Below are 16465 nucleotides of genomic sequence, written 5' to 3'. Positions count from 1 at the left end.
GAAAATTTCACAGAGGATATGTTCTTGAATGGCTATTAACCAAGATGGTCAGGGACGCAACCCCATGCTCTGGGTGTCCCTAAACCTCTAACTACTAGAAGCTGGGACTGGACAACAGGGGGTGGATCATTCGATAAATTGCCCTGACTTGTTCACTCCCTCTGAACCATCTGGCACCAGTCACTGTCAGAAGACAGAATACCGGGCTAAATGGATCATTTGTCTGACCCAGTACAGCCATTCTTATATTCTTAGTACACTAAAAACCTGATTCTTATGTAACAAAATCCAAATAGATAACTGGAATGAATGGTAGTGACAAACTAAGAAGAGGCTCAAGTGAAAATTGGGATTGAATATCCTCAGACAGACAATCAGTACAAAAATTCATTTTTATTCCATACCTCATATGGATGATCCAATATAAGGCATTGTACAGGCCACTCAAAGGACCACACATGGTCTTAGTAGGGATTGCCCGTGTGTTTTGCATGCAACAAAAGCACACACTACTTTCTATATTCCCTGAGATTTATTCCAATCGATAGCCATGCCTTTTGGTCTACACACAGAACCACTCAATGCTCTGCCCACTTCCAGCATCCAGAGGAAGAATAGCAGCCTCACAGAGGCTTTTCTCCATGTCCCCACAATGTGAATAGTTTATAGGAGAGTAAAGGAACACCTTATTCCTCCTTACTCTTCTATGCAGGTGCCTAGGATAACCCAAGATACTTCCTCCCTTCGGCTTTTTCACACATCCTGAAGAAACAAAGAACTGAAAGGCAAACAGGGAAGGGAAATAAGGGAATGCTGCAGAAGTAAACTAAATAAATTTTCTATAAAAACACCCTTAGAGATTCTAAGATTTGTATAGGAATGATTCAATAATTAGACTTGTAACAAATTTTTCCTGTGTCCTTCAAGTAGCCAAGGTACATGGAGAGCTTTCAGAGATGCAGCAAAAAATGAAGGTACAAAAGGAAGTTTTTGGTATGTTTCCTTAAAGAAAGAAGTTTTAATGCAGGGTATTACCTCAAGCATCTCCAAGAACTAAGCTTTATAGACTTTTTCCCTCCTCTAATTTAACATTTGTCTGACCAATAGAGAAAAGCACTACAACCTCAGATGACAACAATGTTATTGACAGGCCCTCAGAGGTCCAGAGGGATCCGGGCCACTTCCAACTTTTGAGGCCCTTAGCCATAATAAAAATAAAAAATGACACATGAAAACAAAATAAGGCACCAAAAAGAGAAAGACATAATTTGATTTTTTTATTTATTTAACAAATGCTTTTCTAGCCTTTTTCTATGCAAATGCATTAATTATTGAGGGGGGAAAAAATCTACCTTTTGTGCAATGTCACAGTTGATATTAAGCATGGCGAGCCCATTCAAATGCTCCTGTCCCATAGTTGAACAGTGATAGTTCTTTACCTGCTTCAATACATTGAAGGTGCATTCACCTGAAGTCAGTGATGCAGGCAAACTGACAAAAATACGTAATTCAATTATGATATTAGGAAATGCACCAGAGAGTCCAAGTTTGAGTATTACTTGAAGCAATGCCTTTGGCTTGCAATCCAATTTAAAGTTCATGGAATATATTTGTTTGAGGAAGATGAACTTGTCACTGAGATCTTTTGAGATTTCTTTGTTGTACTGTTGCTGAAATTGTTCAGCTGCAGAAATTAGATTTTCATTACCCATCTGTTGGATTGCCAAAGAAACTCAAAAAGGGTACAAATTGGTTGCAGAGACTCAAATCGACATGTAAGACCTAATTGAATAGAGTCAGTCAATGACGACAAGGAAGACACTGACCCTATAATGCTGCTTGGCATCAGACTCAGTAGGTAAGTTGCGACTGGTGGAGAACTCAGATGAAATGCCAATATTCTGTGCTCCTCATTTGGACTTGACCAATGCAGACTTGAAAATCTAACTTTAAACCTTCTAGAATTGCTAGTACTTGAGCAGCAATTTCTTTTCCAGTTTTTCAGGTGAAATCATCAAACAAAATAAACCTTTCTTCAATTGAAAATTTTGAGCCGTCTACAATCTTAACATATCAAATAACCATAGCAGTCTGTTCCTTGTGAGAACAATCTGGAGTGGCATCAACAACAATTGAAAAATACTTGGCATTTCAAATCTCATTGAGAATAGTTGTTTGTATGAATGACCCACATAGCTCAAACTCGTTTTTTATGTGCATGGAAAGATAATGGACTTGCATGCGCTTTTGACTCTCTTGCGATTCTTGAACATGTTTACAGGCTCTGATAAAAGTGGGTCATATTTGCTGAGGAGCTCAACAATGCCGAAAAAGTTTCCATTTGCACAATCGCCAATACGTTGACTGGAACCAAAGAAAGCCAATCCCCACTCAAAGAAAAAGGATGACGTTCAGGATGCGCTCAAGAAGTTTTTTCCAGTTATTAGTTTCTGTAGAGAGTTCAGTCAAGAGTAAATTCTCAGCTGAACTTTCAGCTGATGCTGCCCTACTGGCTGATTTCTATGCAACATAGTTTTCTTTGTGACACGTTGAACTCTCCGTCTTTCAACTTCCTCCAACCTCTGTTGATGCTCCATCCTGACTGATCAGAGAGAACTGAAGCATTTGCAGCACTTTTGTTCAAAGGAAGCAGGGTGCACAGTACAGAGATTGATTATGCTGGAGTACGGAAAAACCGTCTTTTGTGCAGGTCTCACCATTTGGAAGAGTTTTTGTCACCAGATGAGTACGGAAAGCATGATTATCAGCATCTCATGGAATGCTACTTGGAATTTCAAAACAACTAATTTGAAGAAAAGATTGCATCTGGCAGCATTGCTCTTGTCAATAATTCCAATGTCTGTCACAGTCATACCTATAGTCCTCATGAATTGCTCTTGCTGCGTAAGATCTACATCTTCCTGTTGCTGTTGAGCTACTGGATCGTACACAGGATCTTTTGCTGCATTTGTTATTGTTGGCACATCACCTTCTTGACTACTGTCCTCATGATCAGGTATTGGCAGTGTAATATCACCTGTTGCAGCTGCGGAGTTTTCATTATCTGTAGCATTGTTTGTTGGGTAAGGTGTGTTTTCCAGTGGTTTGAAAAATGAAGTTATTGGCTTTGAGCTCTTAGCTGTTTCACTCAGTTGTTTTCGCCCTCTCTTATTTGCAACACTTTCAAATCTCCTCTTCATAGTAATCTATCTGGTCAATATGTAGCCTATGAACACTTGAAATATTCTACTGTAAATAAGTATCTTATCTACACTTGAAGTCTTCTACTGTAAACATGTACACAAATGCTGAATGGTACACATGCTGAAAAGACTTACAACGAAGGAATACTAATTAAGAACACAAAATGAAACAGGTTATTTTCCTTATCACTGAATCAAAACTCAAGCATGCAAGGTATTGTTGGGAACACTGGGGCATGGCCACTAGGTAACTCGAGGGGATGGAAGACCACGAGTGTCGATGAAGCCCCCTCGCACTAGGCCCTGGTGTCCTTGGCCCCCCCTCCTGCCTGGAGGCACTCGCAGCAGCTCTGCGTACTAGGCCCAAGTGTCCTTGGCCCCTCCCCGCCTGGAGGCACACACAGCAGTTATGCTGAGAATCTGCAACAGTATGTTGCAGAGTCAGACTGCCTGAAACTAAGCAAGGCCAAACAGGGGAGATATGAAAGAACAATGCTGAATAAAGCAGCTTTATGTAAAGTTTAACAAATGATACAGAGAATCAGGGAACTAGCTGGGAACTGGATTGGCTGGCTATATGGATACTTGGGGCAGCTTGCTATTGGATAAGTATGCTGGGAAAAAGGATGTATAAAAGCCTGTGTAACTTCCTGCTCTGTGGTGCAGGATTTGAGATTTTATTCTCCCTGTACCTTTTTGCAGCTGCAAATAAACTTTTCTGCTTCTCCACCCCGTTGTGATTATTGGGTGTAGCACACCGGGTAACGAACCACTCAAGCTGTTGTTCAGCCTCTTGGCACTGGGTGCCGGCAACAGTATAATATAACAAGCTGAGCTGAAGACAAAAGGGATGACTACAGATAGATAGACAGACAGATAGTAAACGCAGAAAGATACACACAGAGGGATAATGTCCAAAAATTTCAAATGTGTCTCCTCACGAAACTCATTGTACAAGATTGTCCTCACAAATTTTCACCTTGAATCTGGGTCTATAGCCTACGATGATAGCCAAGCTACCAAGCTAGGGTTCAACCAACCAACCACCTCTTTTAGCCACCATATGAAGATAATAATGAAAAATTCTCATACACAAATAATTCCTTAGTAAACTAGATGTAAAACTTTAAAGACATTAAAATGTAACAATTCACTACCTTTCAACAAGCACTGGATCCAGCACCAGCCACTAGTAGTGGTTTGTTTATAGAATCAGCTGATCTGAGAGGACACATTCATCACGGTCTAATCTTGTGCCATCAGAACTGATATATTTTTATTAATATTTATGAACAGTTTTAACTCTTCAATATGACAAAATCTATAACAGTTTAAAAAATTGTGTCTTTTACCAAATCACAACTCTTATTTGCTTAAATTTGCAGCTCTAAGTGGTCACATTTTTGTCTGATAGGGATGCACATAAAAACAAGCAAAAACCTTATCAAATGCCAAAAAATTAACCAGTGTCTAAATTTGAGGCCCAGGCCATATGGCCCTCTTGGCGCCTTCCCCCCTACTCTGATTGGCCCTGGTTATTGACACCCAGCTCTATCCCAAGTAGCAGAGATATAAGCTGGATATGATTTGAACTTAATGTTTTGTGACATCTGAACTGTGTGCTTCGCAATATATTATACACCCCCCCCCACACACACACTTACACTTAATGGGGGGGATGGACAAGGTAAAATATAGCTTAATTTGTAGAGATATATCTGGAAAATATCCTGAATTTAAGATTCAATCTTCCACTAGTGACTTATTTACACAGGTAAAATGTGTGAATTTCAGTTTTTGCAGCAGTACCAAGCTCAATGGGACCTTGATCCTGATTGAGGTTCTGGGCAACAAGATAAAGTAAAGTAAAAAATAAATAGCAACAGCAGCCCATGTATTTTCTACCTCGATCTCAATGAGTACCATATTATTGATGGAATGCTTGAAGAGGAAATGATAATTATTAGTGTGAGCTGCCCCCATATGTAAATACACAAAAGAAATGACCCAGATAAATGTAGATATTACACTCTTCGAATGCTAGCAGTTGGACAATACAATTCAACAATTATTTTGAGACTGTTGATGCTTTTACACAATGAAGCCTCTATACATAAAGGAAAAAAATGGTGGACATATGAATAAGGATTAGGGCTGCAAACAGATGAAACAAATCTAGGTATAAACAGATTTAAATTACTACCTTTGCTTTTACATAGCACATTCCATCTGAGATCTTCAAATACTTTACAAACATTAGCGAATTATAGCTTAACAGTTTTGTGAGGTAGAGAAGCATTATCCCTATTTTACAGCTAGCGAAATGGAGAGAGATACCAAATGACTTAAGATCACACAATAAGTCTGTAGAAGAGTCAGGAATAAAGCCATGCATCATTCTCCCTTCTGTGTGAACAATGGCTAAGTAGAGTACTGTAGCTGCAATTAAAATAAATACTAGAGAAGTCTGCTAGAATTCTTTTGCTACTCCCTTCTAAACTTGCCTAAAGTGGTGTCAAACAAAACATCCATTTAAAAACCTTACAGGTGTCTACAAAAATAAGCTTTTCATTTTTTATTTTAAAAGATCAAGAATGTTATTTAAGAAATGCAGAGGTTCACATTTTAGGTTTTATTAAAATAAGAAAATACTCTAGAAACTGCACTCTGTGCAAATCACACTACTCAATTCATAAGAATTTTGCACTACTTTAGTGTCTCCCTCTACCTCCCAAGGTGGTGGCTTTTTTAATTATGCAAATCAGAACCAAATAAAATCCAAAGCAGAAAAAGCTGTCAATAGAGATGTGAGCATTATGTTGATTTGGGTATTTAAGCAAACTGATCTTAATACCACGTAAATGGAGCTTTGAAGCAAATATGGTCATATTACTATTCATACTTAATTTATTATTTTGTCAGTGTAAATATAAAAACATTTGTAAGCTATACTTGCATCTACTGTACTTTTCAGAATTCTCTTGTGTATAGGCTTTTGTTCACCTTACATGTCTGATATGAAACCACGTCAATTTTGGTCAGAACTTATTTAGACTTATTCAAAATTAATCTGTATGCAAATTTATTTTACTAGGGTTGCCCTCTGATCTCTGTGACTATGCAACACCCTGTTGACTTCAGTGGGAACTCATGTGGGCATGAAAGCTCATCCAAATAGAGTTTTTGACTCCTACTACGGTTCTCTATCCATTGGACCACACTGACAAACCCGGCAAAGTTTTACAAAACACAGTAAACCCCAAGTAATACAGAACATTCATTAAGGAATTAAAACAAACTCTACTGCATCATGCAATTAGCATTGGAATAGACCTTAAAACTTTGGTTAAGATACAAGTCATCTGTGCCACTAAATTCTTGGGGTTTTTTTTGGCTATACCCCTATTTTTCAATTCAGTGAAGCCGGCAGAAGTTGCAACCTTTTTGTAAATTAAGACTTTTGGGAAAAATTCCAGCTTTTAATTTTTGAATTATACTTTGCACTTACACAGTACCCTTAGCCCACAGATTTCAAAGCACTTTACAAACATTTAAAATCTCACAGCTCCATGTCAGTATTCTAATATGTATTTTACAGATGGATATTGTTCACATCACACAATAGAACAAGATTCCTGACTCTTAGTCCTCTAAATCCAGGTACTAGACAATTTACAATGCCTAATCAAAATATGTATTGAATTTTGATAAAAGAGGTTACTTCTGAAAGCATTATAGGAGAAAAGTCACCATTTTTCCTATGCAGAAAATGGAGGATTATATGCCAAACAAGGATTTACTGAGAGATTATGATAACTGAACAGATGTCTTTCATAATGCTAAGGAACTAGTTACATTAATACTCCATAGAAAACAAAGCTGAAAACAGATATGATCATTACCTACACGTAACTTCCAGTATCTTTTACAGTAAATGCACTTTTTGAGATTGCTCAGTGACGAAAAGGCAATTCCTGAACTTTGGTAATAGGTTTATATATTAATGTATTGACAGCAGCATTTTCTCATGAACAATTAAACACTGTAAATAAAAGTGTTCCCATTTTAAAACTCCAAAAATAAATTTCCTTTTGGGAAAGATTGTGACGTAGGTAGGACACATTTCTAAGAAGGTGTGTGAGATATGCCAGACTGAAACAGAGTTAAAAAGTTGATCAAGCAAGTCAAAGTAAACAATCTTAAAATAAACAGAACTTACCTTTGAGCCATCCAAGCTGATTATCCTATAGACATTTCTTGTGCTGTCATAGAAGTAGGACACAGTAACAGCATGCTTGCTGGTGGGAACCCAGTTCTTCTTAGTGTTTGGGTCAATCTGGAAGACATGAGCTCGGGTGCTGAAGATGGGTTGTTCCCTGCAGGACAGAAAGTAAAAGTGATGAATCTGGTTTGGACACAGCATGGTTTTTACATTAGTGATCTGGCAATTCTGACTATCGGGATGTACATATTTTACTTTGCATGTGTATTTTTCCTCCACAAAAATTGTTATGTGAAGTGGGATACAGCAGTTTTAAGTGCATTAACACAGAGAAGGGCAAGATTTTTAAAACAAAATCAGTGGCCAGCTGTAGAGTCAGATAAAAAAGGATATACAGTAGATATCTAAATATAGATTCATCACTGATCCACCACCACCTCAGCTCCCACCCTCCATCTGTCTACCCCTTTAAACACTGGCAGTCATTAATACAAGTGTAATTACATCTCAGTATACTGAACATTGTAGAGTGCATTGACTTCAAATCCTTTTTTTCCCTTAAACTTTTTAATACTCTGATTATTCAGTAATGGTCTATCATCTGAAACTGAACTGGCCTGCTCGATTTAATTAGCTACAGATGACATTCATTAGTGATAGGAACATGTTTGTGAAACCCTCATCCTTTGGAGTTTATTACTTGAATGTTCTAACAGAACCATGTAATTAGCCAGTGGCAGCACAGTTCCAAGTGAAGTCTGGGAAGAACATGAGACAGATCAGTACAGGATGCCAGTCCTCCACACAGACACCACTGCATCCACAGTATTAGGTCATGCCTTCCCCAGGATTCATGGGGTTGAAAGACTGTTTTCCCTGACCAAAACACAGCGGCTGAACTCAGAAGCTAAAATTCATTTTCCTCATCATCAGTCCTCATATCATCCCTTCCTTCTGAATCATTTCACTTACTCCACTTGTCTAGCATATCATGTTTAAATTTATGGCCCTCATTCAACACCTGACACAAAATTTGCTGCATCTACGCCTGAATTTAATGCAATAGAATTTTGCAATGGCACAAATACAGTTCTCTCCAGTGTTCAGAAATTTAAAAGCCATAAAAAACAAAAATTTTACAAATCTTTATAAACAGCTATTTTGAAAAGATCCATTTTGGGATTCGGAAAAATAATTTTGCATCATAAATCCAACTTTTAGATATACTGATAACTACTATAAGAACAGGAGGCCAGATACCACACAGGAGCTATGTTCCTATTCAGTTCTATCAAAATGGAGGATTTTTTTCCAATATATCATGAGTCAGTACCCAAGTATGTAAACTGTAGGTATTTACTGTTAAGTACAGAACAGTGCCTATCAAGTTTCCTTGCACTGACTGTTTTTAATGCTTTCTGTAAATTAAAGAAAGACTGCTCTTCCTATCTTTTTTGTTGTAAAGCTGTCTGTTCACCAGAAGAGAAAAGAGAGGAAGCTTTAAAAAAAAAAACAAAAACCACCCAATTTATACAGTACATTAATCCATGCAAGAAAGAAATAGTAGCTAAACAGAGTAGTAAAGAGCACAGCCCTATTTGGTTAAACTAGTTGTGACAAACAATTTTGCCCAGATATCCTGCTGATTAGAATCTCTTGCAGCGTCTAAAATGAAAAACTAGCCTTCTCAGAAAGATCAAAAACCCGAACCATGCCCCTGTTTTCTGCTGGCACGCTTAATTTTTAGCTAGACCAAAAGTTATTCTAAATAGAATGTGCAAGGGGCATTTGTCAATAAATCAATTACATTAGTATAAATCTTTGCTTCCAAAAACAAATGAAAACTATTGAAAACATATTCTTCTGTCTACCTACCTACCACCTCAAGTTATTTCTAAGGGGAAATGGTATAGAATCTCAATTAGTCATTCAACATTAAAGACTTTCAAAAGTTCCAGTAAAATAAAGTCTTTTGTATCCATCGATAGTAGCATTAAAGCATAAAGTACATAACATAGGAGCTACTTACATTTATATTTACTAAGACATTCAGATACAACCAGCAGCTAACTGTGTTAGTACTTGCCTCTAAAAACTGTATACAAGAGTCATGGCTTCAGCTGGTTAAACCTCTCTTCTGAGAGCTTTCTTCCAGTAACAGCGTAGGCCACGGGTGATGAAGAATATATGCTTTAGCTACCTAAACACACACATGCAGTTTTGGCACCAGTATTCAGTGTATTAAGCAGCGGATTTCGGGGCTTTTCTGCACATCAGTTATATTGTATGTATGCTCACAGAATTCACTGATTGTTTACTGGATCCATCGATGGTTAACATTTCAGAAAGACTGAAAAACATCCTATCTTCTACCTAAAAGCAGGCCCACACATACAAACTATATGAAACCTGAACAAAGTTAGTTCTGGTATTTATGTATATAGTATATCAAACTGATGTACTATCATTAATCAGAACCTCTTAGAGAGCATTTTTGTAGTCATATAGCTGAAAAACAACATATGTGCAATATAGATGAAATATTTTCTACAAGTTCACAGCTAAATAACTTTTTCCCCCAAAGTTATTGCATTGTTACATATGACAGCAGAAGTGAGTAACCACCACTGTTATATATAGATCGGCATGGGTTTCAATTTAGTGAGTTCTGAGACCTCGAAAATTTTGAAACAAAAAGTTAAAAAGCTACATGCCTGTCTGCATGGATTTCTTTGAGGGAGAAAGGAAGAAAAAGGTCTATAAGAACAGTTAGTCCCATCCTCCCCTAGCTATCGTTTTCCTACTTTCCGTTTGCAACTGCCTCTTTTACTACTCCTCCACTATTATGAAGATGCTTTCAGTACTCATTAAAATGCACAAACCAGGAGTAAAGCAAGAGCCAGTTACTAATTACTAAGAACATGAACTCTTTTCCAGAAATATCTTGACAATGAGCAATGGCGAGTGGAATTTTAAAGAAGTGACACAGTATCCGAGTTTAAAATAAGTTTAAATTCATCTGCATGTGGCAGACACACCTAGGCTAATCTGCTAAGCTCCAGAGCAGACACTTGTGGGGCAACAGACGTATTCTTCTGTCTACCTAGCTACCACCTCATGAGGAGGTGGATTTACTACAGTGAACGGACCAAACCTGTGAGGGAGCCCTAAATTCATACTGAAGTCAATGTTAAACCACTTGCAGGATCAGACCCTATGGATAAAACCGTAGGTAGAACTAGGAATTTAAGGGGATCCAAAAATACCAGAAGCTGCAATAACAACAATATTGTCCTTCTATCTGTCATCATTTTAAAATATTTTTAATGACCCTTTATCACCTTAGTCAGAGGTATGCGCCAGGAAGATGCTCCCATGAACAACATTTTGAATGGACTGGAAGGGGCAACATGGCTGGCATTAAAGCCAGACAGCAGGAGATTTGTTGACTGTCATCATCTCATGTCAAGTCTACTAGAGTGTCTTGGCACTCTGAGCAGAGAGGATTAAATCTTGGCATTATGGCGGTAGAAGTGGCAGGCCTCGGACAGTGCCAGGATGCGTCCATTGGGAGGCAGAGTAAAAAAAAGGACACAGATTATGACATGAGTGACCGTGGGTGGGTGGGTGGGGGGGGGGAGGCGTGTTTCCATCATCTTATCTACAATGAAGACAGACAGACAATCAAAAGCTTGTCTTTGGTAATGTTGAGTTTAAAATTGCCAGGTGAATCAATGTCAGAAGCACAGGAGAGATACAGGACTGGAGGTAGGGAAACTGTCATGACAAAGTTTTTGAAGTCTCCTTATGGATGCTGAACTATTCAGATTGATAGAGATGCAGGGTGAAAGAGCAAGTGCTATTTCAATGAGACACTGAGCTCTTACTTTCTTACCAATCTTTCCAGAGAGTGCAGGACACTAAATAGCCCAGAGTGGAGAAGTACTGGCTTGCTCTTCTCTTGCAGACTTTTTTTTCCCCCAGAGAGAAGAAGAGTATTGTTGGAGTTGTAACCAGTGGTTTATAGTTTTAATAATGCCAACTATATCAAGTTTCTTAATGAGAATTTCCCATTCCACTTGCTTATAAACAAATGCTATGAGTCTGGGTAACAAGCAACTGAAAACTCTTCTCTTCATGTTCTTTATGACATGCTGAGTGATTTTTTACTAAACTTGTCTCCTTAACACCCTCCCTTTGAATTGCTAATTTAAAGGCTCTCCATGCTGCTTCAGCCAGGCTCCAGAGAAGACTCACCTATGACATTTAGACCATCCCATTCATACAGCCCTCTCTCCTGGTGGATTGTGGCCTAATGTTCCACATAATAAAAACATTTGGCTTCACACCATTCACGCAACCCACATGCAGTATTTTCTACCTTCTCTCACTCACAGAACTGGAACGATCTTCAAGATTACTTGAACTTTCTTCTTCTTCAGCTTCCTTCCAAGATCCCTGAAGTCTTCCATAATCAATGTTGTTCCATGTGATGCCATGCCATTGGTTTCAATGTATATGACCAATGTCAACTTGCCAGACAACTGCATAATCCCATCTAATCTTGCAGTTAGGATCTTGTATTTTTGCTGTCTTATTGTCCTTGTGTCCCTTCCTTGAATTCTCTGTTCACTTTTCTTAATATGGAGTCACCAATAATATTGCTTGCCTTCTTCGGATGGATGAAGAACCTCCTGTTAGCTGCTCACTTCATACCACAAGGTTATTTACCAGGTATGACCTCGGTAGCTCTCTGTTCAGAGGTGAAAGTAAGCTGGTACGCCCCAGTATGGTGTACCGGCAAGAGCCGGTGCGCCGTACCGGGGGTGGATCGGCTTCCCCAGGCACAATTTAAAGGGCCTGCGGCTCCCAGCAGTGGCTGGAGTCCCCGGCCCTTTAAATTTGCTGCCAGAGCCCCGCTGCCAGGGCCCTGGGGTAGCGGCAGCAGGGCTCGGGCGGAGATTTAAAGGGCCTGGGGCAGTATCAGCGGCCAAGCCCTGGGCCCTTTAAATCGTCCCCAGAGCCCAGCTGCCGCTTCCCCAGGCTCTAGCAGGCTCCAGGGATGATTTAAAGGGCCCAGGGTGGTAGTGGCGGTGGGAGCCCCATCCCTGGAGCCCTGCTGCCGGAGCCCTGGGGAAGCGGTGGCGGGGCTCTGGGGACGATTTAAAGGGCCCAGGGCCCTTTAAACCGCTGCCAGAGCCCCTGACTGCCGCTGTTACCCTGGGGAGGGGGAAGGACGCACTTACCGGTGCAGGGTGGGCCGGGGCTGGCTCTGACCCCCTCAGCCCCACCCCTTCTGCCTGAGGCCCAGCCCCTTCCAGGGGCCAGAGCCGGCCCCAGCCCAGTCCCGTACCGGTAAGTCCTTAGACTTACTTTCACCCCAGTTCTGTTCCTCCAGAGACAGACCCCTTAGTAATTTACTCATTGAGTAACTGACAGTGATTCATTACTTCTAATCAGGTCAAAACCCTTTTGGTTCTACTTCCACTCTTGGTCAAAAGTTGTCACGCTCTCCAGTTCCTTTATAGCCAGTCCTTTCCCTTATATAGACAGTTGTGGAAACAATTTCTGAATCTAGTTGTCCAAGAAGTCTTGTTTTCTCAGATGCTGCAGTGTTGAAACTTGCACTTCCAGACAATACATTTTGTATACTAGTATGGCCGTCAACTTGCAGTTCATGTACCAAAGGTCTTGTCTGTCTTCTAGCAGAATGGAAATAACACATCCAAGGCAGGTCACAACAGTTGTTTCCTTGTTCTCCATATCAACTACTTAGTGTGGAGCCATCCCTAAACAGAAGGAACCACACTCCCTCTCCAAACCTCTCCTGTTACAGCTCCCGTTTACTTGGCAACCAGTTTGTATAGTAGAGTTAACCACACCTCACCTAAAGTGGGCAGAATATTGTCTAGGTTTGCTGAGGGAAGGCAGCTGTGCTTTATGGCTGGGGGTGGGAACAAGGTCAGAAACTGCTGCAAACGGTGAACAGTGGTCAGCTTTGCAACGCTGACTCACCCCACAGGAATGTGAGGTTTGAAGGCTATAAAGGTGCAAGCCCTGGGCATTGGAAGCCCCTTTTTCCATGCAGCAGGCAAGGCAGCACCCATCCTCCCTCCCCTAGAGGTGGTGAATATCAGGTTGAGCCTGCTGTGAGCATTATGCTAGTCGCTCCTTTTTAAGGGGGTCTGGGAAGGAATTTTTCCCACACCACCAGATTGGCTTCAGTGCAGTGAGGTTTTTTCACGATCCCCACAGCGGGTGTCAGGGAGGACCTTTCTTGGTAAGAAGAAAAGGTGGTAGGCTATATGTTGCAACTTATTTTGTAAGCGTGCGGCAGATGTCCAGTGAAGGTACTCCATAGGGAAGGCATCCAGTGACCAGATAAATGGCCAGATAAAGGACTTAAAAGGATGTGCTAGATAAAGGAACAGAATGAGGGAGGGGCTTGGGGACACCTATGATGGGTATGGCATGGAACCAACCTTCCCACCCCACCCCCCCGCCTCCAATTATTATAGCCCACCTTAACCCTCCTATGGGGGGTGGTAAGGTCCAAGCCATAGTTTGGCTGGGGGGACCTGGACGGAAAATGAAGGGAGGCTGGTGGAAGCCATGGGTAATGATTTTAATAAGCATGGATTTGCCTGCATTGTACACTTTATCTGCCCGGTAGTCCCAGATATCTATATAATAAAGTTGTGGCCTGACTAAAATCCACATCAAGTGTCTCCTGACCTTCTTTCGGTATACCCAGACAATGGAGGATGTAAATTCCAGCTTGAAGAGATTTACCCACGCTAGCGCTGATTGAGCTAGAGTGCTAAAAACAGCAGTCTAGTTGCGGCAGCTCGAGCAATGGGAAGTACTGCCCCAAGTACATACGAAGGAGAGGAAGCCCCTCCTGCTGCTCATGTTGCTGCAGCTGTACTTCTGTTTTTACGCAATCAGAGCTAGGGTAGGTATGTCTCCTCAAATTGGAATTTACACATTCCAGTCTAGTGAAGACAAACCCCAAGTCTTACTGTTCAGCTCCACACCTTTACTAAACAGATGGACTAACCACTCAAACCCCAGGCTGAACACAGACTCAAGGCTCCCAGCTATGCAGCCCTTCCCAAGGCAAACAAACCTGTCTCACCTGGCTAAAAACTCGCTACTGGATCTGTGGACCTGCCTGCAATTAAGTATATAAGTCTCTACATGTTTAAAATACAAGCGAAACAACTAAACTTTTATGGGGTAGGACAATCTATAACATCTCAAAAGGTATGCATTTCTTTTTTATTGTTTTTTATACATATGATGACTTAGAAATCTTACCACCTAGTAGCTTCAGCTCTTCAGCAGAAGAATAGCGTGTACATACATAAATATTAGAAGGGGTCAGTTTGTGAAGATAAACAGCTGGCAAAAGGCATTTTAGGTTTCTATATTTGATAACACCACACCCACTCAGAGAGTCTGGGATTTTAAAAAGTGCTCAGCATTGCCTAATCATTGTCTTTAAAATTGACTCATTTCACTGAGCATTTTTAAAAATCCTATCCATAAAGAGTCATCCCCGCTTCTCCACCATGCTCATAAAAATAAATTTTTAAAAAATCATAGCATTTTACCAAGAGGCTAAAAATATTTAACTTAAGATTCACATGTATACCACTCGAAACAGAGGTAATATACAGTTACATTAATATGTACACACAGGGCCAAGTTTAACACTGCTGTAAGCAGGTGTGATGCCACTGAAATCTGTTGTAGGTGGCCACTTACATTTTTATACACTAAAGGCACAAATTGTGTATGTGTATTGCATGGGTGATACATCAGGAAACCAAATAGTTATGCAGAAAATAAAATAAGAAAACTTTCTTAAAGTAGATCCTTTTGATAATGTTTTGGCATTTCCACTAGTTACTGACAGAATCTTTACAAGTATTTAATCCTATAAAATAGTGCATTTGGGAGAAAAAATTGGCTTGTGTACTATGACGTCAGCTGAATGCTCTGGAAGCCCATAAGGTATAATTTCAAAAAGAGGAAAGGAATAACTAGAAAAGAAACTGCAAGCAGGTGTTGCTAAAACAGCAGACAGCATTAGCATTCTAATCTTTACTTACATAAGACAAAAAAAATTGCAAGAGTTATGATTGCTCAGCCTGGGAAAAACAGAGTTTCATTAAAGGGATTCAGTATTTTGAAGAACATAGTACAAGTTTTACTTCTTCTACCCTGTTCTATCGTACAAGAGGACAGAGGTCACTGAATGAAGTCAATAGCTGCTAAAATTTAGAATAAATAGAAGGAAGTACCTTTTCAACAGTGTATATTCCAATTTAAAATTCACTGCCAATGCAAAAGTTCTCACAAATGTAACATTGGCAGGTTACGTTTTGGCAAATTTACAAAACACTAAACAAACTTATGTCCAGGTTCCAAACCTTATAAAAGACAGGCATGAGCCAGTATAAGGAGTCTCTTCTAGCAATTTTAGGGTAGATTATGAAGGTAGCAGACCATGGTGGTGGGAGAGAGGAGATTGTCTTATAAACCCAATATGTCAGGCACAGGAAAGCCCATCTAGTGAAGAGGGCACTAGGGTGGGGCTCAAGAGAACTGTGTTCAATTCCTGCTTCTGCCACACTTCTTGCGTGAGCCGCGACACGTGCTTGATTTATCTGGTGTCTCAGTTCCTCAGTAAAATCAGGGATAATACATCCATATTTCACAGAGGTATTGTGAGGATAAAGTCCATTAATGACTGTGAGGTGCTCAAACTGCAATGAGAACCATATAAATTCCTAGATAGAATAGTCTAATACTCTACTTTTTATTGGCCTCTGTAGCTTTGATTTCACATATCTATTTTAATAAAATTATGGGTGGTGTTTATGTACTTAGCATAGATACTACCCAAAACATGCTAAATGCATGATACATGGGCAAGGAAGAAGAAGCAGTGACTACCCTGGGTTCATTTAAGTAGCACCAAATAAGGATTTATAATATCAAAGCCTCTCAAGAAATAGTCTGGTGGGCTTAG

The 16465-nt window shown here is 40.0% G+C and overlaps 1 protein-coding gene across 3 annotated transcripts in view; it reads right to left on the bottom strand.

Moving 5' to 3' along the window:
• Positions 1 to 16465, bottom strand: part of HOMER1 (homer scaffold protein 1) — a 151493-nt gene that overhangs the window by 105292 nt on the left and 29736 nt on the right. For all 3 annotated transcript variants that reach the window (XM_073344146.2, XM_073344147.2, XM_073344150.2), the window contains exon 2: positions 7423 to 7579. In XM_073344146.2, the coding sequence (XP_073200247.1) occupies positions 7423 to 7579 (157 nt within the window). The remainder of the gene's footprint in view (positions 1 to 7422; positions 7580 to 16465) is intronic.

Source organism: Lepidochelys kempii, chromosome 5, assembly GCF_965140285.1.
Source record: "Lepidochelys kempii isolate rLepKem1 chromosome 5, rLepKem1.hap1, whole genome shotgun sequence".
Lineage (NCBI taxonomy): Eukaryota > Metazoa > Chordata > Testudines > Cheloniidae > Lepidochelys > Lepidochelys kempii.
The sequence above is the reverse complement of the archived record's forward strand: the minus strand, read 5'-3'. Positions and strand labels throughout refer to the sequence as shown.